The sequence below is a fragment of the Crocuta crocuta genome, unplaced genomic scaffold (assembly GCF_008692635.1).
Source record: "Crocuta crocuta isolate KB4526 unplaced genomic scaffold, BGI_CrCroc_1.0 scaffold9, whole genome shotgun sequence".
NCBI lineage: Eukaryota > Metazoa > Chordata > Mammalia > Carnivora > Hyaenidae > Crocuta > Crocuta crocuta.
The window spans coordinates 6,551,607-6,578,669 of NW_027551567.1; the positions used below are offsets into that span (position 1 = coordinate 6,551,607).

General features: G+C 37.1%; 1 protein-coding gene across 1 annotated transcript in view; it reads left to right on the forward strand.

The window, feature by feature from the left end:
* Positions 1-27,063, forward strand: part of SNAP91 (synaptosome associated protein 91) — a 148,042-nt gene that overhangs the window by 85,555 nt on the left and 35,424 nt on the right. Inside the window, 10 exon segments of the mRNA XM_077750256.1 lie at positions 2,479-2,594; positions 17,430-17,444; positions 17,591-17,758; positions 23,519-23,626; positions 24,258-24,422; positions 24,425-24,481; positions 24,710-24,787; positions 24,960-25,031; positions 25,479-25,562; positions 26,838-26,921. Coding sequence (XP_077606382.1) covers positions 2,479-2,594; positions 17,430-17,444; positions 17,591-17,758; positions 23,519-23,626; positions 24,258-24,422; positions 24,425-24,481; positions 24,710-24,787; positions 24,960-25,031; positions 25,479-25,562; positions 26,838-26,921 — 947 coding nt within the window.

Here is a 27,063-nt window from a genome sequence, read left to right on the forward strand (position 1 = left end):
GGGGCATAGAGAGACCGTACTTGCCAAATTCCTGCATGCCAGGTCCCCTCGTGCCAACCGGCCCGGGGGGGGGGGTTGGGGGAGGGCTGAGCGCACAGACTGCTTCTTGTGCTGGCTCCTGGTGGCTGGACTTCAGTGTAGCGGCACACCTGACGCCATTGTCCTCCCGGGAGGCTGGGGCCCCTGAAAGAGCCATGCGGACACCGGGCGTCCGCGCTCCTCTGTCTGGCTGGAACTCTAGAGGGAAGGCAAAGAGCTAAAAACTGGGAAATGTGCCTGNAAGAGCTCAGCGATACGGTCAAATGTAACAATATCCATATCATAGGAATCCCAGAAAAGGAAGAGAGAGGGAAAGGTGCTGAAGGAGTCCTGGAACAAATGATAGCAGAGAACTTCCCCGACNAAAAATATGCAGCCAAGAATCCTCTATCCAGCAAACCTGTTGTTCAAAATAGAAGGAGAGAGAAAAACCTTTCCAAATAAACAGAAATTGAAAGAATTTGTCACCACGAAGCCAGCCCTACAAGAAATCCTGAGGGGGATGCTCTGAAGGAAAGGTTGCAAGGAACAAAGATACCAGAGACANAATGGTGGGGGAAAGGGAGAGAGGCAAACCATGAGAGACTCTTGAATGCTGAGAACAAACTGAGGACTGATGGATGTGAGGGAAGGGGGGGTGGGCATGGGGGAAGACACTTGTGGGGATGAGCACTGGGTGTTATGTGGAAACTAAATTGACAGTAAACTATTTGTGGGAAAAAAAGCTTAAATAAATAACCAACCAACCAACCAACCAACCAATCTTGCAGTTGTCGGCCACTTAGATGGTACTTATGAGGAACTCAGATACTGGTGGTAGGAAGAGACCATCAGTATCTTCCTAATCAGCTTATATAGCATCTAAGTGTCCTAACAGTAGTGAGAGAAGTGGGAATGACTACAGTGTGTACAAATCTCAAGGCTGCCTCAAATGAAGCCCCAACTCAAAGAGGCTTCCTCAAATCATAATTTTCAGTCACCTTTGTTTGGTCCTGGTGCCTTGAGAGGATTTTTAGTATCTGTGGCTTATTATGAATGCCCTATATTTGGAGACCTGAATTTCAAACTGAGCAGCAGTTTGCACCACATTATGTACCCGTGTTAACTATGTACGTTACCCTCTACTACTGAGTTCTTCTTTTTATAATCACAAATTTGGTAAAACCAAGTCCTTTTTGTGTCTATACTAAAATATATTGCTTCTTATAAAAGCTTTGATTCAGGTCTTAATCATAAATATGTTTCCTTATCCTGACACTTAGACCAGTTATATTTATGAAGTGGATATCAAAGTGAGGTTCATTTCAGGTACTTTGAAAAAAAAATATGTAGAGGGATCCTTACTTCGGAAGAATATTACTTGGAAATCTAATATGTGAGAAAGATAGAGATGGAACTGCTATTTAAGAGGAGGGGTGGGGAATCTGGGACCCTGGTGGATCGGTAGCTGGTATGGTAGCCTCTAGACCAGTGTGTTTCAAACCTGAATGAAACACCTGGGACTCAGTTAAAAGGAAGATTCTGATATAGCAGGTAAGGGGTGAGCCTTAAGATTTTGTACCTTCTAATAGTATCTCAGGATGTTGCTAGTTTGAAAACAACACTTTGAATAGCAAAGCTCTAGGCTCCTCCTTGAAACTTTTACAGATGGAGGAGCTTTGAAAAGCACAGCCCCAAACTTAATGAGAATAAAAAATATAGAAGTATTTTAGATGAGGTTTTTTTATAGGCAAACCTGATATGTTGTAGTTTAACTTATCAAAAGGGTGTGTTAGTGATTTTGATATTCTTTGCTTTATAAATTCCTTAGACAATTTTTTTCCATATAAGACAATTTAGAAAATATAGAAAAGGAAAAATTATGCATGATTCTTACCATAATATTTGGAGTAAACTTCCTTTTATCACACTTATAACCAGATGCTACCCAGTGGACATTAATATATTTAATAAAATTTCCCCTTAATTTGAGGCATTTTGGTTTTCTCCTTTCATTTCTGCTTTATGATTTGTTGAGTGGCCCATTGCTTGAAGTTTGGTTTACCTCTATTATTGAATATAAACAAGAGTTGGCAAACTATGTCCTATTGGTAAAATCTAGCCCACTGTATGTTTTTATAAATAAAGTTTTGTTGGAACAAATGTACGTTCATTTGTTTACATATTGTCTGTGTCTTATTTCATGCTACACTATTAGAGTGGCATAGTGATAGACCATCTAGCCCACAAACCTAAAATACTTTAGCTTCTGGTCCTTTTCAGAGTAGTTTGCTAACCCTTGGTAGTGAAGAACATGTGCTATACTTTCCAAAATATTATTCTCTTATTGGATTTAAAATTTCCAAAATCTTTGATGCTTTCTGCATCAGTCTTTATTTAAAAGAATCTTTACATTATAAAATTTTTAAATGTGATATTAAAATTGTATTTTACTTTCAGCACTTCCAAACCATCTAGTGATCTTCTGGACCTCCAACCAGACTTTTCTGGAGGGGCAGCAGCAGCCGCAGCACCAGCACCACCACCACCTTCTGGAGGAGCCACTGCGTGGGGAGGTGAGAGAGACCAGACAGTCATGTCATTTTTTCTATTTAGTTGTTTTTATTGAGGCTGTTATTGTTATATTTACCTTTAGTTATCCAAAATATTGCTAGGAACTTATAGAGAAAATGCTAAGAATGGCATCTATCTATTTAAATTTATATTGAGAGAGAGACAGAATCAGAAAAAGTACCTATAGTACAGTTAAAATGTTCAGGTAGTCATATAGTTTTTAAGAGTTGGAAAAAGGCAATATTTTTCTTTGCTGTTCTAAAATTCAGATTATTTTGGAGGGCTCCTGGTGGCTCAGTCAGGTAAGTGTCTGACTCTTGGTTTTGGCTCAGGTCATGATTTCATGGTCTGTGGGTTTGAGCCCCATTTGGGCTCTACACTGACACTGTAGAACCTGCTTGGAATTCTCTCTCACTCTCTATCTTCTCCCCTGCTCACACTTTCTCAAAAATAAGTAAATAAACTTTAAAAATAAAATAAAATTCTGATTATTTTTAATAATTGTTCTCTAGAAACTCAGGCATTAGAGAATTGGGTGTTACCATAATCAGCACTTGTAATTTAATTTGTTCAGGCATAGCCTCCTTCCTGAATTACTTTATACCCACATTTGTTTTAATTCATAGTGGATTTGACTTCAGGCAGTTGAAATCTGGGATAGATTTTTGTTTGTGCCAGAAAAGATCCATACTAAACTAACTAAGAAGAATTGCACCAATGTGCTTGATTCCAGTTTTATTCATAGATCTTGGAAAAATTAAACTTTTATATGTACTTGATTAAGAAGTAAATTAAATAATAATATAAAATAAGTTAATTACTTCATAATTCTCAGTGCCGCACAGACTTGGTTTTGAATACCTTGTCCTATTGCACCAAACTATCAAAATAATTTTTTTTAATTTTAAAAGTGATTCATACAACTATAGGAATGAAGGGAATAACATAACCAATGCAGTGTAATAGGAAGTGCCCCATCGTAGCTCCCCACACACAGCAAAAGCAATCTGGCAGCCACCCATGGACAACGTGCCTTTGTGGGAGTTTTGGGACCCAGGTAAAAGGTTGCAAAACCCCACTGGAGCCTAAGACCAAAGAAAGTTGTTTTGAGATGGCAGGCCTATTCCCACATAGGGGGTCACCACCTTTCATCCTGACTACAGACCTGGAAACACTACCATGCCCCTATGGACACATTTATAGTCCTCTTTGGCTTTGGTCCTGCCATCAGCAACATTAGCCAAGGGACCTAGGAGGAGTCATGCTTGCCCTTGCCTTGGGTAACCGGTCTGCTGACCTTGGTCTCCGCTGTGGATTCTGAAATGGCTTATGACCCAGCTCCAGCCTCTCTCAGTCATGGTCTAGGAGCAGTCATTCCTGCCCAGGAATCCAGCAAGAAACATACCTGTCTGTTCCCCCAGAGGTAGGCCCAGTGAGCTTAGTCCAACTTCAGATCCTGAAGCAGTCCTATGACTTAGCTCCATACCCTCCCAGCATTAGTCAGGGAGCATTCTGTCCACTCAGGGACCCTGTGGGAGACAAGTCTCCAGAGTCAGGCCTGCCAACCTTGGTCCCAACTGTGAATTTTAAAGCAACCTTCTCATGTCCCAGCTATGGTCCAGGAGTAGACCTGCCCACCCAGCGACGCCATGGGAGCCACACCTATCCATGCACTTGCTAACCAGCCCACCATCTGTGGACTTACTGCAGACCCTAAAGTGGACCCTTGTCCCAGTTCCAGCCCTACTGCAAGGTCCTCAAGGTCCACCCAGGGATGAGATAGGATCTAAACCTATCCAAGCCCCTAGACATCATAGCATACGCAGCATGTAGCCACATGACCTAGCTCCAATTCCACTCACCTGCGATTCTGTTCTGATACTCTAGGCAATGTCATTAGCCTAGAGCAGGTGAAAGTCTTTCCCTACCAAAATGAGTCTTTGGAAGAGCTGTTTACTTTTCAAACACTCAAACACCAGTAATAAGGCTACATGGATCATAAAGAATCAGGGAAACAAACGTGACACCACTAAAGGAAACTAATAACATTCTTAATAACTGACCCTGAAGAAATGGAGATCTATGAATTGCCTAACAAAGAATTAAAAGTAATCATCTTATGTGGCTTATCTATACAATGGAATACTACATGGCAATGATAAAGAATGAAATCTGGCTATTTGTAGCAACATGGATGGAAATTGAGGGTGTTATGCTGAGCAAAATAAGTCAGGCAGAGAAGGACAGATACCATATGTTTGCACATATAGGTGGATTAAGAGGAACTTAATGGAGGACCATGGGAGAGAAGAAGGGTAAAAATAGTTGGAGAGAGGGAGGGAGGCAAACCATGAGAGACTCTTGAATGCTGAGAACAAACTGAGGGCTGGTGGAGGTGGGGGAGACGGGAAGGGGGGTGTTGGGCATGGAGGAGGGCACTTGTTGGGATGAGCACTGGGTGTTATATGGAAACCAACTTGACAATAAACTAAGAACAAAAAAAGTAATCATCTTAAATAAACTCGATGAGATGCAAGAGAACACAAATAGGCAACAAAACCAATAAAAAAAAAATACACAAACAAAATGAGAAGTTTGATAAAGAGAGGCCATAAGAAAAATCCAAAGAAAAATCCTGGGGCTATAGAATATAATGACAGAGCTGAAAAACTCAATAAAGAGCTTGAAGAGCAGACTTAATCAGACAGCATAAAGAATCAGCAAACTCAAAGATAATTACAAGGTAGCAGTTAGAGGAACAAAAAAGAAAGAGAATAAAGAAGGCATACAGGACCTATGGATGCTTTCAGATGAACAAATAAATGCATTGAGGGAGTCCTAGAAGGAAAAGACATAAAAAGAGGGGCAAAAAGCTTATTTAAGGAAATAATGACTAAAAACTTCCCAAATTATATGGACATGGGTATGGACATTCATATTTATCGATGTTCAAAAGTCCCCAAGCAAGACACAGTATAATCAAATTGCCAGACATCAAAGATGAAAAGAAAAATTTGAGAACAACAAGAGAAAACCTAGTTGTTACATGCAAAAGAATCCTAATAAGGCTGTCAGCACATTTTTCAGTAGAAACCTTGCATGTCAGGAGTAAGTAGGATGATATACACAGAGTGCTGATAGAAGGAAGAAAAAAACTTCAGCCAAAAGTATTATATCCAGCAAAGTAAAAAGATCAACCCATCAAGATGATATAACAATTGTAACTATATATATACACCAAACATTGGAATACCTAAATATATAAAGCAGATATTAACAGAACCAAGAAGAGAAATAGCCACAGTGTAATAGTAGAGGACTTTATTATGCCACTTTCAACAATGGATAGATAATCCAAGAAGAAAATCAATAAGGATATAGTAGATTTGCTAACACCTTACTCCACATCAACAAACATATACAAAACATTCCATCCAACACGGAAGAATATACATTCTTCTCCAGCACATATGGAGCACTCTCCAGGATAGATCGTAAGTTAGGACACTTAACAAATCTTAACAAATTGAAGATAGAAGTCATATCAAGTATCATTTCTGACCTCATTGGTATGAAACTAGAAATTGGTAACAGAAGGAAAATTGGAACATTCACAAATATGTGGAGATAAACAACATACTACTAGCCAACCATTGGGTCAAAGAAGAAATCAGAAAGAAATCAGAAAATATCTTGAAACAGATCAAAATGGAAACATAACATATCAACACATATAGCATGCTACAAAAAGCAATTCTAAGAGGGTGGTTTATAGTGTTAAATGCCTACATTAAGAAAAAGAAACATCTCAAACTGTATAGCTTTATACCTCAAGGAACTATAAAAAGAACAAACGAATCCCAAAGTTAGCAGAAGAAAGGAAATAATAAAGATTAGAGCAGAAATAAATGAAATTGAAGTTAGGAAGACAATAGAAAAGATCAGTGAAACTAAGAATTGATTTTTTGAATAAAGTGACAAACTTTTAACTAGACTATCCAAGAAAAAAAAAAGGACTCAAAAAACTAAAATAATAAATGAAAGAGGAAACATTACACCTGATATAAAAATATGAAGGGCCATAAGAGACTACCTGGAATAATTATATGCCATCATATTGGATAACCTAGAAGAAATGGATAAATACCTAAAAACATATAACTGACTGAGACAGAACCATAAAGAAATAGAAAATCTAAAAAGATTCACAATGAGCAAGGAAGTTGAAGCATGAGTCAAAAACTCCCAACAAAGAAAAACTCATGATAGCTTCTCAAGTGAATTCTACAATTTCAAAAGAATGAATGCCATTCCTTCTCTAACTCTTCAAAAAAAATGAAAAGGAGGCAATACTTCCAAACTCATTTTTTGAAGCCAGCATTATCCTCAGACCAAAGCCAGACGAGGACCCTGCAAGAAAAGGAAATTATAGGCCAAATAGACTTGATGAACAAGAACAAAAATGCTCAACAAAATATTAGCAAACCACATTCAGTAGCACATTAAAAGGATCATGCACCATGATCAAGTGGGATTTATCCCTGGAATGCAAAGATGGTTCACTATATGCAAATAGTAAACATGATACATGACATTACAGAATAAAGGATAAAAATCATGTGATCTCAGTAGATGCTCAGTAGATGCAGAAAAAGCATCTAACAAAATTCAACATCCTTTCATGATAAAAACTCTTAACAAATTATATGTAGAAGGAATGTACTTCAACATTATAAAGGCCATCTATGATGAGCCCACAGCTAACATCATACTCAGTGGTGAAAAGCTGAAGCCTTTTTCTCTTAAGATTAGGGACAGTACAAAGATACCCACTCTCCACTTCTATTCAGTGTAGTGCTGGAAGTCTTAGCCAGAGCTAAGTTAGGCAAGCAAAAGAAATAAAAGGCATCCAAAAAGAAAGGAAGAAGCAAAAATGTCTCTGTAGATGACATAATCTTGTATGTAGAAAATCCTACAGATTCCACCAAAAAACTGTTATAACTAAAAAATGAATTCAGTATTGTTGCAGGATACATGATGAACATACAAAAATCAGTTGCATTTCTATATACTAACAACAAATTATCTGAGGAAGAAATAAAGAGAACAGACCCATTTACAGTAGCATCAAAGGAATGAAATACTTAAGAATAAGTTTTCATCAAGGACACGAAAGATCTATACACTGAACTGCTGTGAACATTGATAAGATAAATTGAAGAAAACACAAATAAATGGAAAGATCTTCTGTAATCATGGATTGGAAGAATTAATATTGTTAAAATGTCCATATTACCTTTTTTCAACTCCTTCCAAGATTTTATTTAAATTCAATTTAGTTAACATATAGTATAGTTTTGGTTTCGGAGTAGAATTTAGTGATTCATCCCTTACATACAACACTCAGTGCTTTATCACAAGTGCCTTCTCTAATGCCATCACTCATTTAGCCCATCCCTCCACCCGCCTCCCCTCCAGCAACCCTCAGTCTGTTCTCTGTGGAGTCTTTGGTTCACCTCCCTCTCTCTTTTTATCTTATTTTATTTTTCTTTTCCCCCTTATGTACCTCTGTTTTGTTTCTTAAATTGCACATATGAAATCATATGGTATTTGTCTTTCCCCGACTCATTTCACTTTGCATAACACACTCTAGTTCCATTCATATTGTTGAAAATGGAAATATTTCATTTTTGATGGCTGAGTAATATTCCATTTTACACACACACACACACACACACACACACACACACACACACCACATCACATCTTCTTTATCCACTCATCAGTAGATGGACATTTGGGCTCTTTCCTTAACTTGGCTATTGTTGATAATGCTGCTATTAACATTGGGGTGTGTCTGCCTCTTTGAATCAGTATTTGTGTATCCTTTAGGTAAATACCCAGTAGTGGCAATTGCTGGATCATGGGGTAGTTCTGTTTTTAACTTTTTGATGAACCTTCATAACGTTTTCTAGAGTGGCTGCATTACCACCAACAGTGTAAGAGGGTTCCGCTTTCTCCACATCCTCACCAATATCTGTTGTTTCCTGGTTAATTCTGACAGGTGTGAGATGGTATCTCAGTGTGGTTGTGATTTGAATTTCCTTGATAATGACTTATGTTGAGTATTTTTTCATGTGTGTTAGACATTTGTTTGTCTTCTTTGTTCATGTCTTCTGAACTGGGTTATTTATTTTTGAGTGTTGAATGATGTTCTTTATAAATTTTGGATGCTGGCCCTTTATCAGATATGTTATTTGTAAATAGCTTCTCCCATTCTGTTGGCTGCCTTCTAGTTTTATTGACTGTTTCCTTTGCTGTGCAGAAGCTTTTTATCTTGATGAAGTCATAATAGTTCATTTTTGCTTTTGTTTCCCTTGCCTCCAAAGACATGTCTAGTAAGAAGTTGCTATGGGGCTGAGGTCAGAGAGGTTGCTACCTGTGTTCTCCTCTAGGATTTTGATGGTTTCCTATCTCAAATTTAGGTTTTTCATCTATTTTGAATTTTGTGTATGTGTACGGTATAAGAAAATGGTTCAGTTTCGGTCTTCTGCATGCTGCCATCCAGTTTTCCTAACACCATTTATTGAAGAGACTGTCTTCTTTCCATTGGATATTCTTTCCTGCTTTGTCAAAGATTAGCTGACCATACATTTGTGGGTCCATTTCTGGGTTCTCTATTGTGTTCCATTGATCTGTGTGTCTGTTTTTGTGCCAGTACTATACTGTCTTGATGACTACAGCTTTGTAATACAGCTTGAAGTCCAGAATTGTGATGCCTCCCACCTTGCTTTTCTTTTTCAACATTACTTTGGCTATTAGGGGTCTTTTCTGGTTCCATACAAATTTTAGAATTGTTTGTTCTAGCTCTTTGAGAAATGCTGCTGTTATTTTGACAGCAGTTGCATTGAATGTGTAGATTGCTTTGAGTAGCATAGTATATAGCAAATAATATTTGCTCTTCCAATCCATGAGCATAGAATGTTTTTCCATTTCTTTGTGCCTTCCTCAATATCTTTCACAAGTGTTAGATAGTTTTCAGGGTACAAATCTTTTACCTCTTTGATTAGATTTGTTCCTAGGTATCTTATGGTTTTTGATACAAAAAATGTCCAATTACTTAAAGTGATCTATAGATTTAGTACAATCCCTAGAAAAACTGCAATGGCATTTCCCCATAAATATAAAATAATCCTGTTGTTTGTACAGACCACAAAAGACCCCAAGCAGCCAAAGCAGTGTTGAAAAGAAGAACAAAACTGAATGCATCAAACTTCATGATTTCAAACTATAGTACAAAGCTATAGTAATCAAAATACTGTGGTACTATTATAAAAACAGATACCTCGACGAAGAGAACAGGAGATCCCAGAAATAAATTCACACACATACAGCCAATTAACTTTTAAGAAGAATACCAGGAATACACAACAGGGAAAAGGTAGTCTCTTTAATAACTAGTATTGGGAAAACTGAATATCCACATGCAAAAGAATAAAATTGGAACTTTATACCATACACAAAAATTAACTCAAACATATTAACTACTTAAATATAAGACCTGAAACCATAAAAACTCCCACAGGAAAACAGAAAAATCTTTTCAACATTGGTCTTAGCAATTATTTATTTATTTTTTTGCATATGACACCAAAACATAGGCAACAAAAGCAAGCATAAGCAAGTAGGACTGTGTCAAACTACAACACTTCTGCACAACAAAAGAAACAATCAGTAAAACAAAAAAGCAATTTAAAAATGGGGAAAGTTCCTGAATAGTCATTTTTCCAAAGAAAACATAGAGATGACCAATAGATATATGGAAAGGTGTTCATTGTCACTAATTATCAGGGAAATGCAAATCAAAGGCACAATGTCATATCACCTCACACCTGCTAGAATGGCTATACCAAAAAGGTATAACAAATACTGATGAGGGTATGGAAAAAAGGGGACGCTATACACTGTTGGTGGTAGTGTAAATTGGCATAGCTATTATGGAAAACAGAGAGCTTCCTCAAAAAATTTAAAAATAGGACTACCATATGATTTAGTAATTTCACATCTGGATGGATACACACACACACACAAACACATATCAAAGAGATATTTGCACTCCCATGTTCATTGCAGCAATATAAACAATAACCAAGATATAGAAATAACCTCAAAATCTGTCAGTGGACAAGTAGAGAAGGAAAATATGTTTTGTATATAAGTAAATATAAATATAAATACATATTCAGTGGAATATTATTCCACCCTAAAAAAGAAGGAAATCTTCCAATTTGCAAATGCATGGATAAACATGGAAGACCTTATGCTAAGTGAATAAGCCAGATGCAGAAAGACAAATATGTATGATTTCACTTGATATGTGGAATCTAAAAAAGTCAAATTCCCAGAAGCAGAGAGTAGAATGATGGCTGACAGGAGATGGAGAGTAAGGCACAGGAGGGGGCCACATTAAGCAGAGGGTACAAATGATCAGTTGTGAGATGAGTAAGCTCTGGAGATCTAATGCAGAGCTGGTGACTATAGTTAATACTGTTGTATACTTGAAATTTGCTAAGAGAATAAATCTTAAATATCCTTACCACAAAAATAAAGGTAGTAACTAGTGGTTATATGGGGTCATGGATGTGTTATGTTGATTGTAGTAATCATTTCACCAAGTATATCAAATAATCACATTGTACATCTTAAATATATATACCTGAAAGAATCTAGAGTAGAGAGGGAGGAAGAAACAGCACAGTGAGGAAAAAACAGCACACACTGATGAGGAAACCAATAAAAAGATAAAGACAATTCAAAGGACATTTCAAGGAACTTGGTATTTATTGACATTTGAAAAGAAATGTTAGAATAAGTTGACTAGGTTAGATACAAAACTAGTTAATGCCCTGTAGGGCAATAAAAAATCGTATCTTGAGGTTGTCTTCTTTATCCAGACAGAATATAGAAATCACTAACCAACAAGATCTGTAACTTTTAATATATCATTTAAGAATCAGAATCCTTAGTTAACATTTAAATTGCAAAGTCAAATAAAGTTCCCTGGATAATTAAATAATCCTTTGGTGAGCTTGCTAAACAATATGTCAGTATGACATCAGAGTACATGCTATAATCTCTTGATTGTATTTCCAAGTTGTTTTGGCAACAGAATAAACAACAGATAACCAGTCCTGCAATAAAGTTGCTAATTATAAATATGAGCATTTTATTTTTTTAACATTTTATTTATTTTTGAAAGAGAGATAGAGCATGAGCATGAGCATGAGCAGGGGAAGGTCAGAGAGAGAGGGAGACAGAATCTGAAGACAGGCTCCAGGCTCTGAGCTAGCTGTCAACACAGAGCCCGACGCGTGGCTCAACCCCACAAACCATGAGATCATGACCTGAGTCAAAGTCAGACTCCCAACTGACTGAGCCACTCAGGTACCCCAAATATGAGCATTTTAAATATTGGTGCTTTTCCACTGAAAACCTTTAAACCTCCTGTGTTGAAATGTTCAACTCTTTTAAAAATTTCTTTTAATGTTTATTTTTTGAGAGAGACAGAGAGACAGGGCAGGAGGGGCAGAGAGAGAGGGAAACACAGAATCTGAAGCCAAAGTCACATGTTTAACCGACTGAGCCACCCACATGCCCCTGAATTGTTCAGCTCTTAAGCCTACAGCTGTCAATTTTTTATAATAAAATTGCTCTTCCAGCTTCACTTAACTTTGTTAAATTGCAGTTGGTAAAAGGAAAAGATTGCTGCTGAGATTTTATAAGGGCATTCTTCTGGTTCTCATGTTTTCATTCTGAGCTTCAAGTTTCAGAAATGTTTGATTATTGATTATTTCAATTTACTGATGATTTATTTTCATTACCACAGTATCTTATGCAATTAATTGTGTTTTCTGGTTCATTTAAGAGTGCTTCAAATCCATATCCTTAAATCATACTTTTTCATAAACTCATATAAATGACTTTTACATAATTTTTATAATTTAAAGCTTAATTTAATTTGTTAATTATAATTTGTGGGGTTATACAAAAAATTTTCAGTTTTATATGAATATAAAACCCTTTAATTCTATCATCTAAATCAGTATGTATTCACACTGTTAATTTTTAGAACTTATCAAACATTTAGTGACTTAGAACTTTAATGAATAAACAGTGAAACTGTAAACTGTCTCCTTTTACTTTATTCTCTGGCATGAAATTGAAGAGAAATTCTTCTCCTTTTCTTCCTTCCTTCCTTCCTTCCTTCCTTCCTTCCTTCCTTCCTCTCTTTCTCTTTCAAATTTTGCACCAAAAGAGTGCCAAGTAAGGAGTAAAAGCTAGATAAAATCTTTTAAACTTGCACTGAAACAGTTTTATTCATTTCTGCCTTCAAGCACTTTTTGCTAAGACACACAATACTGTAAGGAATAGGTTATAATAACCAATTTTATGAGAATACATTTCAGTCTTTACTTGTTGGATGTAAGTTACCATTGAGGACTGAAGCCTTAAGATAGCAATGGATATAGAAGAAAGCAGAATCGTGTGATTTTAGTCAGGACTGTTCAGTAGGGACATGCAATTTGTGCCTTGCTCAAAGGCAGAATGAGAGGGGCTAAAATCCAGCCCACTGTCTGCTATTCAAGCTGTGACCCTTTTCATCTTTGAAAAGGGGGTGCTTTTCTTTTCCTAATCTGCTGGCACAGATGGAGCACTTTTTTTATATAGTACAAAGCACCCTCCAGGCTAATAGAACCTTGGCTCAGGACCTAATGGTCACTTTTTGAAAATTAGACATCATTAGTCTTCTGTCTCAAGAAAATATCTACAACTGCAGTATTTCATAGCGGTAGAAAAATCAGCTAGAGAGAAAAATACTAATAAATTCTCTAATTCCGAAGCAAAATAGTGAAAATTATAAGTCTTAATAAACTGAAGTAAACTTGTATAATAAGAAATGGAGTAATATTAGTCACCTTCAGTTTGCATTTATCCTGTAGATATGCAATGGTGGTTGAACATGACGCTAAATTGTAACAAATATATTTTGGCTCGTTTGACTAAGCAAAAATAAATAAATAAAATCAGTTTCTCAATCTTGTTTTGTGGAATCAGATCACTTCTGTTAAAGCACATTTTAATTTTGTATAACCAGACAGTAAAATATAAACTCTAAAGCTCTTTTAGACATATTTGTGTATTTTTATCTGACCATAATGCTAGTAAGAGAATTCACTTTCCCACAGCCATGGCCACTTCAGATGTTTAAGAATTTCTCTTGGAAGTTACATGTACTGATAAATATTGTCATTTTAAGGGACATATTGTAAATGAGAGTATTTTTTCTGTTGGTGTAAGAGACAACCAAACTTTATTAAAATGCAAATTTAATAAACCTAAGTTAAATACATACAAGATTTGCATCTGCGGGTCGATAGTGAGCATATTTGATTGAAAGAAGATAGATTTTTTTTAATCCCTGCCTTTGGCCCCATAGTAAGGAGAGTGTTTTTCTCTTCATAATAAATTCATCCCTCAGCACAAACAAGTGAGTATGTATGTTGTATTTCTGTGTATATTAGAAGTGGGAAATAGATCATTACTTACTATAAATGTTTGAAGTGAAATTTCTACTTTTAGAGAAACATAGAATTATTGCTAGGGTTTTATTAATTTAAGAGACCTAATAGAAATTAATTCCCAATGTGCATTTGAAGGTTCATCATTTTTATGCAATAATACGACTTTAATAGTTTCCATGGGGAATATTTGCCATAGTACAAACAATTTTGGTGACCTTTATTACCATTTACTTGTTAATTAAATCTGGAAGGCATATTTATGGACTGTTTTGGAAACATGCATTGTATACACATACACACACACACAGAAAGATTTATAGAAGCTTTGACATTCATACTTCTGTAATGAAAATTATAATTTGACTTAAATATTAGCTATTGCTGTTGTTATCATTAGCAAACATTTGATATACTCCAGGCACAGGTGAGCTCTTAAATATATTAACGCACTTGATCTTTATAATAACCTGAGTTTAGCTGCATATCACTGCAAAATATAGATTTCATTGTTAATTTATTTATAGCTCTGTTTCCTCAATTACAGTGAATATTTTCTAGTAATTTCCTTAGTGCAAAAGTATATGTCTGACTATGTAGTACTTGCAGTGAATTGAACTCTGCTGCTGTGGGTGTTGGGGTGAGGGTTTGTATAGTTTAACCCTTTATAAAAAGTGGTAGCTTTGAGAATAATAACTGTTCCCATCATCCTAAAGTAGGGCTTTCTTTTATAGTGGGAAAATTGTGCATAAAGCAAGAAATAAGCAACATAAATTATATTTCATCCAGAAAACTCAGATTTTAGAGACTAAAACTTGTGCCAAAAGTTTTCAACATCAGTAATGCCCCAGTATGTTTAATCATCATACATTTTCCTAGGAAATTTTACTTTCCATCTTTCATCATACTGCAAGAAGTCTTATAGCCCTCCATCTGAAAAAAATACTAGTCAAAAGCAAGGAACTAGTATTTTAATCTTTTATATGTTTTTTAAGTTTTTTTCTTTTTGAGAGAGAGAGCGTGCATGCACACAAGCAGGGGAAGGGGCAGAGAGAGAATCCCTAGCAGGCTTCACACCCCTCAGCGAGGAGCCCAATGTGGGGCTCAAACCCACAAACTGTGAGATCATGGCTTGAGCTGAAATCAAGAGTTGGACATACAACTGACTGAGCTACCCAGGTGCCCCTTAATCTTTTATACTTTTAAATAATATTTCTCTCCTTCTAGTACACATAGATAGTCTTCTCTTTTCTCACTTACCAAATGTACAAAATAAACTGCCCATTCTGTCATAGAAAATTCCAGGTGTAGAAACTTAAATCACGTGCCTCTTAGCCCTTCTGCTAAGTCACGTTGCATTTTGAAATAGTGATTGATAAAGCAAGGCTAGAGAGAGTGCCACCAATGCCAGGAAAATAGAGAACCAAGTCTTTGTGGCTTCTCCTGACCCACTTTGGTTTCTAATTAATATTTTAGGATGTATGACTATTGAGTAACAGTTGTATTGGACCTGATACTATTGGTTTAAGAAATTAACCAATTTCTGTTTCTCAGGATTTGCAACCTGATCATGTAACAGCCCCAAATGAACATAGCTCTTTTTGGCTTGGTGTTCATTATGCATACATTCTAAAATTAAAAAACTGTTTCTAATGTGATGTACCCTGTGTGCTATCATTTTCTAATGTTATGAAATCTATAATATTTGGTTAGGTAGAGCCCTGATTACTTATCTAATATTTATTGGGTTTGAAATTGCATAGTTAAATGAACATGATCATTTTTTTTTGAAAAAAAATTGTTTAATGTTTTTTTTTTTTGAGAGAAAGAGAGACAGAGCACAGTTGGGGGAGGGCCAGAGAGGGAAGAAGACACAGAATCTGAAGCAGATTCCAGGCTCTGAACTGTCAGCAGAGAACCCGATGCAGGGCTCGAACCCACAAGCCGTGAGATCATGACCTGACCCAAAGTCAGACACTTAACCAACTAAGCCATTCAGGTGCCTGAATGAATGTGATAATTTTTAATGGCAAATTTATGTTCTCAGGTTTTTAAAATGTCATCTAGGACTTTTAGTTTATTGAGTTCTTATAATGTTTTTAAGTCTCTTAAAAAAATAGCTAATGAGTTCTGATAAAATATCTTCATGATTACAGTAAATTTCCAGTAGCATTCATGAATTCACATATGAGCCCTCAAGTATATCACATGACTAGGAGTATGAGCATACATTGGACACTCTAAGTGTTTAACCTAAAGTCATAGTGTAGATAATAATTACCTTTCCCAGGCTTTTTATTTAGGATGTCAACTGTAATCTCACTGTTGAACACAAAGTATGTACCTCTGACAGGAGTGCAGACCTCAGAAGGGCTAAAAAGTTCTCTCACATTCATCTTAAAAATAATTCTTGGGGCACCGTTGTGGCTCAGTTGGTTAAGCATCTGACTATTCATTTCCACTCAGTTCATGATCTCATGATCTTGAGATCGAGCCCCATGTCAGCGCTGCACTGTTGCTTGTGGAGCCTGCTTGGGATTCTCTCTCTCCCTGCCTCTCCCCCACTCACATGTGTACACACATTCTCTCTCTGAAAAATAATATAAAAAAAATTATAATTCTCATATGTTGTCACATAATGTCTGTGAATGGAAAGATTATATATTGAATTGAAAAACATCTGAGAATGTGAAATTTATGAAGAAAAAATCATGTAGTTAGGGTGTTTTTTTCCCCTAACCCCTAAGCTTGCATTCAGTTCTTTGACTATGTGTAGTATGTTCTGCAGTAAGACTATAGCTATCATAAAGCCTCTATTCTGTGGCATTCTGGACTGAAGTGACACATCAGATACAGAGGATTAATAAAAGTTTGATTAACTACAGTTTCTTCAGAATTTATATTTATACTATAGTGAAATCAAAGCAGATGAAATGATAAATCTGATAATAAATTGAGTTTGTCAAGTTGTTTAGTGCTGACTTCAGGTAAGTCTCTTGACCTTGCTTGCTCTCTGCGTTCCCACCTATAAAATCGGAAGCATGGTCTCAAGGGAGGATGCCTACGGTCCCCTCCTGCTCCAACATTCCATGGTAATAAAAGATAATACATTATATTTTAATTAGAAATGGTCCCAAAAAGTGCATAAAGCTAAAACGTCTTCAGTTAGTGTGTCGCCTTGCTGGACATTGGTTCGGGAGCATGTTTCAGCTTTCTCTCTTATTTCTTCATACGCTGACACATAATGGACATCGACAGACCTTTTGGGAGAGGGTGAGTAAAGCTTTATTTTAAACTTCTGTTTTAAGAGACTCTGTCTCTTCATCACTGTCCTTAATTTGATGATTTGGAGCCTGGTACATCTTTTGTCCTTTCCTCTTCTTCTCTCTTGTTTTTTCTTTGTCTGTGGTACAACACAGATTCTCTGGCTGCAATTTCCTCTGTTCCCTCTGAAGCACAAATTTCAGACCCATTTGCACCAGAGCCTGCCCCTCCTACTACAACCGCTGAAATTGCAACTGCTTCAGCCTCTGCCTCAACTACTACGACTGTCACCGCTGTCACTGCTGATGTGGACCTCTTTGGAGGTTAGTCAGTCACATCACTGTTTTGTCCTTTTCCTTCCGGGTTTGCTAGTTGCCTTAGAGTTGAGGTGCTTAAAAATATTTACATGATAGGACAGCATGTCAGAATGTTTACTTTTTAAATGTTTCTTCATATATATTCATCAACACTAACTTTATCAGTTTTATCTTCACTTAATTTTATAGTTTTAGAGCAAAGGCTGCAGTGCTTTTGGGCCATGTGATTTTTCCGTTTTTTAAAAGTTGGGATTTAAATTGCTGTTAGGATCCTTGTCCCATATCTGTTCCTGCCCTGCAGCATCTATGTAAGAGTGGTGCCAGACCTCTCTTTCATATTTAGGTTTGGCTTTTTGACCACATTCAAACTAGCTGAGTGAATAATACTTGGAGAATATGGAAGAGGAAGTTTGGGCTTAAGTTAATTTTTAAGATGTAGGACAAAAAGACATCTAAGAGTAGTTCAAATTTGGAGGCCTCTGAAGAAAGTTTGGGGATATGCCCATTTTGTAACTGTAAGCTTGTTCTATACAAGCTAAGAGTTGGAGCATCTTCGGCCTTGGAACTTTGAGAGATCATTGGATACAACTCTCATATGCTAATTGAAAACGGTTTAGGTCAGACTTTGAAATAATCATCTGAAAATATACTTTGTGTGCAAATGCAAATTCTGACAGAACTGATTTACAGCTGTGAGCTTGCATCAGGTATCCTGCCTAATATGGTATACGATGCCCTGACCTGATGAACCTACTGAAGCCAGTGTGTTTACATATTCCCATCTGAGTGGTGCTAATGTCCAGACCTGGTGAAGTGCTCATATCAAATACATACATCTAATAGTGTTATATTCATCATAGTTTTATGTTTCTTCATTAGCATATAATATCTCTCACGGGGCATTTTGAGAATATGGTAAGGAAATTGGAGGAAGCAAATGGTGGGGACAGCAGGAGAGATTTGGCAGGCTCTAGTGGAGTTAATATATTCCCCTGGGAACATATACTTACACACTGCCACGTCCCACTGTGCCACCTGCCATCCCCTAGTCCCTGAGTTTTGCCAGCATTGTCTCAGACCAGAGTGCTCAGCTGGACACAGCATGGTTGCCATTGTTTCACACAAGGAAGTTACTGCTTTGCTGCACTGCCATTCCTATTACAGGGGAAAACTTTTCTAAAAAGGAGGGGAAAGGGATTTGCAAGCTATTAGATATTTTATTAAAAGTAAAAGTAGTCAGCCACTAGTGAACGTTAGTTTTTCAGTTATGCCTGTATAACTTTGAGACCAAAAATTAAATTTTTAGCTTAAAATTGTAAAATGAACTTCTTCACACACACACACACACACACACACACACACACACCTATTATTGGTACTGGGTATGGGTGGTTTCTCATATGCTTATAATTTCAGAAACACTTCAAGGAAATTATGAGCAGTTTAGATAACTGTTTTTGTGCTTGAACATTTCTACACCTTTAGCTATTTGATTTTTATTGTTCAGTCCATTTATACAGAACTCAATTTCCTTTAAGAAATCAGTCAATTCCACCTCACTTCCCTCATCGCTGATATATTTCTTTGAAATAGTCTTTGTGCCATTATGCTGTGTGTCTATATCATTTATTGCTGATATTTTTACATTTGTCAATCAAAATAATCTGTATACTTGTAGATATTTTCATGGTTCTTTCTATCCTGAAATACCAGTTTAAAAGACTAATACTGCAGAAAGTCCTATAACTTAATCCCAAAGAATGGGGCTCTCCTTGTGATTTTTACCAATATCCTTTCTAGTCATCTGGCTATAGGAAGAGTGAGTACATCTGTAAATCTCATCACAATTACTTTTACTGATCTGGATAGTTCCATAAACTGTCTCCTGACCTTTGAGCTGTAAAATCTCTATCTTTATGGCCAGGAGTCTATACATGTCACAGTTGGTGTGTTTTCAGTGATATTCCCTAATTTCTTTCATGTTCTTTATTGATTTATAAGGAATCGGCCAGAGATGGGCCATTTTGTTGTGACCTTTTTTTTTCTTATTTTGTGTCACTAACATGGATAAGTGGTAGGACTCTTAAATACATAAGAGCACCAGATATTTTGTTTACGTGACTTTAAAACAGGCACTTTTGAGGTTTTATCTAGCTCATACAGCAATATTAAGTAGATGTCTTTAGAAAGAAGTTAAAGAGGATTTAATTTCTGAAAAGTAGTTGCTTAATTTCATGAATATGAAATATTAAAACATGGACATGGCTATATATTCTCATTATAAATTTGAAAAATAGAAAATGTCTGATATTTTTAAATATTCACATTGATAGCCCACATAACAGTTTAGTTATTTCAGTGTAAGTCATTAAAAAAACTTTCAGAAACATATTTACTAAACACTTCTTTTTTAAAGTGAACTTTAAAGAAAAAAATGTTTTCTGTGATCATACAGAACAGGACTGCAAAATAGTATTGTGCTTTTAAAAATTAGTAAAATTTACAGATGTTGATAAAAATAAACAACAAAGTTTTCTAAAATGTTCTATTTTTCACTTATGGAAACTTTACTAACAGCAGCATTTTAGTTTGTGACAACTAAGGGTTTTTCTCAGCACTTGAATGCTAATTGATACTAATTCCTCTACACATTCACCAGGGCACCCTTTCAATCACCTGTGTCAGTTTGTGAGCAAGCCTTCAGGAGCATGTAGTCTGTGAGCATGAAACCAAGTGGCTGGAAGACCAGAGAACTTCCTTCACAAGCCTGCTCTCATTTGTACAAGTTGGTTAACAAACTAAGTTAATCAACCTTCCTTAAAAGCAGTACTTAAATATAAGCACTTGAAACTAGATTTTGTGTAAGAGCCATAACCTGGGACCTTTGGGGAAGACTGGAATGGTGATTTTCAGGCTGTTGACAGTGACTGAAACCCCTGTACCAAGTAAGTGATTAAAATATGGCTCATGTGACGAGAGAAGATGGGGAGAATTCAGGCTGGAAAATGATAGCCACACAAAATTTTTAGGATGATAGTCATATGATAAAAAGTTTGAGATAAAATTCTTCTTAGATTACTAGAAGGAAAAAAAAAAAAAAAGACTGGTCCATAGCAGTGTCAGGGAGACTGTTCTGCTGGGGAAGGCCTGGACTGGGTCCATAATTATAGAACAGCAGAAATGTGCATTTCCAGGAAATAGCCCTGGTTGAAAATAGCCAGAATGTAAAAATGAACTGTAAGTGGGTAACAAGGGAAAGAGATCTTGATTGGAAAGAGCTTGAGTTTTCAAAACTGGAAGGATAATGCTGCCTTTGATAATGAAAGAAAACTAGGTAGTAAAACAAGTTTGGTTTTGTTTACAACAACAACAACAAAATTCTGTTACCTCTGACAGCGCTAAGGCCAACTGAGCTCTGCTGGATAGTTCTCATTCATGGTCTCTGTCCTGGCTGGGGCCAGGGCTGGTGTTACTCAGGCAGTGGCTGGGGCAGTCTTACTCATGCAAATCTCTGCCCCCTGGCCTGGGAAGACTTAGCCAATGGGACCTGGGGTGCTCAGCTCCTATCTTTAAGAGAACCTCTAATGAGAATAGATGAGTTTATAATGTTTAATTTTCAGCAACAGGAGAGGCATTAAAAGGAGATACATGTTTTGTTGACAGGGAGGAAAAACCTCTTCTGAGGACACGGTTACAAATATGTGTTTCACCTACTTAGACATAAGTGGAAACTAAAGAGATATTTATTTGACCCCTCCGCCCCAGCACTGATGTAACTGGTGTTTATTCCATCCGACAAACACGAAATAGTAGAATGTGGCACGGATCATAACAGTGCAGCGTGGTGGTTAACACACAGCCTCTGTCAGTTTATAGCGAAATCCTGACTCTGCCATTTGCCTGTAGTGTGACCTTGGTTAAGTCACTCAGACTTTCAAGCTTCTGTTCTCTTATCTACAGAGGAAAGATAATAGAACCTACATCATGAGATAGTTATAGGAATTAAATTTAATAATGTACATAAAATGTTTACACACTGACTGGTACATAAATAGTCACTAGTGACAGCTATCACTGTTTCCACTAGTTCCAGTATTATTAGCCTCAGTTCCAGGTTTTATAGGAATAAAAAGAAAAACTGACCTGACCCATGGCAAAGTACTCTCAGCCCCGCCTACTTCCTCCAATACTTTCTTATGTTCTGCCCCAGCTCTTCAGGTTTTCATATTCCTCTAAGCCCTCTATCACAGCACCCTTAGCGTGGCGTCTGGGGAAGCACGCCGGGCCTGCCCACACTCCAGTATTATTTGGCCTCTCCCCTGACTGACCTCTGCTCAGAAAACATTCCCTTGTTTGGCTGAGGGAAGTAAACAAACCAAATAGATCTGTAAGATATGAGTAACTGATTGTCTCATTGTGTCTTCTAAGGATATTTGTGTTTTTGTAAAGAATCTTTTAACCCAGGGTTTATTGCTGTACTTAATGCTGAGCCTCAGGAAAGGAAAATAGGAAAGTCTGTTTCATACTCAGATCAGTTTGGAACATGCTCAGTTAAACTCAGAATCAAATGCCTTGACCATAGAACTTCCTACAGCCTAATGTATTCTATGTAAATCTCCAAGAAAAGGAAGATACTGTGAAGTGTTTCACAAGCATATCTGACACATTCTTTTTAATGGCCAGAGGAGCGGTGTCTGGGGGACACTTGTAGATATTGTGGAAGGCAGTATTTTAGGATGAGAAGTCTAGCAGGTAAGTGGCAGATTCTAGATTGGTGTTGGTCCTCATTTTCAAAGAGTTTCTTATAACCAAACCACACTTATGATGACTCATTCTGTTGTACTTTCCAATTATAGAATCTCTTTGAAAACTCCAGGATTTTTTTTTTTTTACCAAATTAACATGCATAACTGTCAGAAAGACATTGGGTGCCATTTGTATACATCAGCCATTTATATATTTATAAACTGGGGCTACCTGTATGTTAAATGAATTTTATGTTCTAAATAGTAAAGTGCTTATAGTCTTAAAACATGAAACTAGATGTTGAAACAAGAACATTTTCCAAGTAATGAGAGCAATACAATATTTGAAAACAGCAGTAAATTTGAAATAAAGGCAGTATGATGTCATCCCCTAATTTTGTTATCTATTTCCTTAAATCCTTGCTTGTATCTGAAAATGCTTTTCAGGGATAATGAAGACTTAACTTTTATGAACACTTAGTAAACTTTTCATGTTAACAGTGTAATTTTGTCTGTACTAGACCATAAAAACTTTTATCTAGAATTATCTGTTTACATTACCATCATATGTTTAATTTTATGGGCGTTAAGGAAAACATCGATGTTTGGTAGAATCCACTGGTCAGAGACATCTTAGTAACATAGTGATTAAGTATTACCTAGACATGAAAGATTAAGGTCTTAAATTACATAATAAAGTTATTTTTGTGTTTTAATTTTCACATCCATTAATTTCTAATAATACATAAAACATGCTTCTCAGAGCCCTTATACAATGAGAATGGTGGATCCTAACAGGCCTCAGCAGTATGAACACTGTACCCGTTGCATGTGACTAACATGAAGGAGCGCAAAGAATCATTATTTTGTGACCGCCAGCAGCGCATGGGCTGTAAAAATGCATTTTAAGAAATTCATGTTGTATAAGGGAGCTTTTTTCGCAATTTAACTTGGTTCTTTTATTATATTTTCTTCTCTTTTTATTCCCTTAATTTCTGTTGTTTTAAAACCTGCACCCAAGATGCCTTTGCAGCTTCTCCTGGGGAGGCCCCTGCAGCATCCGAAGGGGCCACAGCACCAGCTACCCCAACCCCCGTAGCGGCAGCACTCGATGCATGTTCAGGAAATGGTGGGTTGAAAGTCATGAGCAAGTCTGTTGTTTCTCTGTCCTCATGTGAAACTCCCATAGTTAGATGCGGCCATATGTTATTCTAACTCTAATCTCTTCTGAGTGGAAAGTATCCTTCATCACAACTGAGTAGATAGTGCCGGCATTTAAAACATTAAGACGATCAAGTGCATACTTAATCAAAATTGACAATTTCTCAAGATTGACAATTTTTGTCAGCACAAGTATGCTCTCTTAATGTTTTTTGTCCTCCAACGCTATGCTGTACTCCTTTCTAACACTGAGTTCTAATATATAGGCGTGTTTTAATGAATTTTCAAAGCTGCCACACTGCCCAGGTTGAGGATTTGAAGAAGCATCTCTGATCCTAGACTGTAGGCTAATCTTAGAATACTTTGAAGTGTTTCAGTTTAACTGTTACCTACTAAGTTTTCTTTTCTTTTTTTTTTTTCTTTAGAAAAACATCCTAACCAGTGACCCTTGCTAATAGGCTAGCAGTGCAATCCAAGCAGCCCAGTGCCTAGCTAGTGTGTGAATATCCGTGTCAGGTGTCTCTCACCCGTAGTTATGACGCCTCTCTCTTGTCTCTCTCCTTACTGATGCCGTATGTCTCCACTTTCCTTCCCAAAAGACCCCTTTGCCCCGTCCGAAGGTAGCGCAGAGGCTGCGCCCGAGCTGGACCTCTTTGCAATGAAGCCACCTGAGACCAGTGTTCCTGTAGTTACCCCTACAGCTAGCACAGCCCCTCCGGTTCCCGCCACCGCACCTTCTCCTGCTCCCGCTGTCGCAGCTGCCGCTNCACCACCACCTCCGCCGCCACCACTGCCGCTCCTCCTGCTCTAGATATCTTTGGTGGTAATTTTTTGTTGTTGTTGAACTGTCCTCACCTGGTGAATTGAATTCTGGTAGTTGAGGTGCCCTGCACACACAACTATTCCTGCATGACTCCCGTGTAAACGACATGCCTCTCTAAGAAACCGTTTGCTGCTTCTGTTGGAATTCGCGCCCTCAGAACTGGAAATGGGATGCTGTGTCAGGCTGCTTTGTCGAGTTGAGTAAAGGCATGTGTGTTCTTGGTCTTAGATTTGTTTGAGTCTCCTCCTGAAGTCGCTGCAGCGCCTAAGCCAGATGCTGCTCCTAGCATAGACCTGTTTGGTACAGGTAAAAATCTAAAACAACCCCGCCCCCCTTTTCATTAATACTAGTTTTCCCAGTTGTTTTCATGATTGAACTCTCTGTGCTCCCTTGTGATAATGCATTTGTTAGCTATTTAACTTTGATTTCAGCTTTCTACTTACCTCTGCTTGGTTTTGGTTTGTTTCACTTTTGGAAGATGCTTTCTCCTCTCCACCACAAGGGGCCTCTCCTGTGCCTGAGAGTTCTCTCACTGCTGACCTCTTATCCGGTGAGTGCTTTTGCCAAGGCCAAGCCTTCTGAGATGTCTGGTGGGGGTTATGTGTGTGCAGAGGCAGATACGAAAACATGCAGGTTCGTCTTGAGTTCTTCTAAACTCAAAATTCGCTTGAAAAAAAATAAATCTCATTTTGGCTCATCAAACATTAGCCAACCGATGAGGTTAATAATTTCAAATCCAACGCTGGTGAAAAGACGCAGCTCTTATATTTCCCCCGATGTTAAAACCTCTGAGTTCAATGAGTCAAATGTTATTTTCTTCAGGAAAGTATGTGTTTTTAAATCCATTTGCTGCTTCTCAACTGGTAAAATGGTCTGTAGTCTTACTGCCTGCTGTTAAACATGAAATCCCGAGAAGCCATCTGTCAAAGCTCCTGGTTTTTATTTTTATTTTCCCTTGGGTGACATGGAATTCTTCCTGTTGTGTGCTTCACCGCAGTGGATGCATTTGCAGCACCGTCTCCTGCAGCCACTGCCTCTCCAGCAAAGGTGGACTCTTCAGGGGTGATAGACCTTTTTGGGGGTGCGTATCTCTCCTCCTTCACCACGTAAAGAGTCTTCCCCCCCAGAATAGTTTTTACATCTTCCATTTCATTATCTTCCATCATTTTTTCTTTTGACTACGTGAAGTTATTTCCATCTCTCACCTATAAACTTAGGTTTTTAAGATCTTTTCCATTTCTTTGCCATCATCATCTTCATCCTCATCAGCTCATCAAATTTCCAATGCATAGCCTGACAAAACCTGATCATTTTTTCATTTGAAGTCTTTGTGTTTTTAACTTTTTGTTCCTCCTCATGTAGAATCAGCTGGTTGGAATTTCCCTCTACTGTTCTTCCTTGGTGATCCTGATCTATTGGCTAAATCAACATTTCTAAGTTCTTAAAAAAAGGCAATATAAATATTAACTAGATAATTTGGAACTGAAAACAAATAAGCCAGTCAAAACTGAAAACATAAGCTGGAGAGCCATACATTATTCTGTAGGGTTTGTTTATGTTGAGCTTAATGTTTTAAATCCTTCCAGAGAACTGGAAGATGTTTAAATACTGATTTAAATGTATTCTCCCTTTACTTTGTATATTATCTGAAGGCAGGGAGATGTACTGAATTAACTCTTACACTACTCAGTTGGATGATGTACTTAAAATATTATTTTAGCATTAAATTTATAGCGAAACATACAGAATTGAAGTGATGTCTTCATGAATGTCCACAAATGTATATGCCATGGTAAAATACCGTTTTTAGCAAGTTAAAACCACACTGACCGCTTTCTCCACCCTATGCTGAAGCATCATGATATGTGCCATGAGGGGTGCAGTGGTGTGACAGTCTCTGACATTCAAGAGCTCAAAACTTGTGCCAAAGAAACACTGAACTTTGGTATAAAGGTACACAAGTAGGGCTGCTGCTGCTGCTCAAATCAAGTTTATTAATTTTTTTTTTTTTTGCTAAGTTTAATGGAGTTCCAAATGGGAAAGCTCTGTTGTATTATCTCTGGGTAAAATTTTTAAAATCTTGATACTATTTTAAGAGATAACAGTTTTTTTTGTCTTTAAAAAGAAAGAATTGTCTTACAAAGAGGTGTTAATCTTAAATATTCTAGAACTCTTTTTTGAGAGAATAAATTCAGTGCATAATTCAGTTCACTTGATCATTTCACATATCCAAAGGTGACAAGCTCACCACACAAAGTGTCATGTCTATGCATTTCTCTGCTAAACACTTAATTTACTGACTGTACTTACTGTTTACACTCTTTTGCTTTTTTGCTGCACAATGGATAATGGGTAGATGCATTTGGAAGTAGTGCTTCTGAACCCCAACCTGCACCTCAGGCTGCTTCTAGTTCATCAGCATCGGCAGACCTACTAGCCGGTAATGAATTACATTAAAATAAAGTGGTATTTTGTGGAAGTTAAGTTTTGCTACATTTTTATAAGTTACAGATACGTAAACTTCAACATACATGTGTTCTTTCCCTTTTGAGACATAAAATTGAAAAACAAGACATGGTATG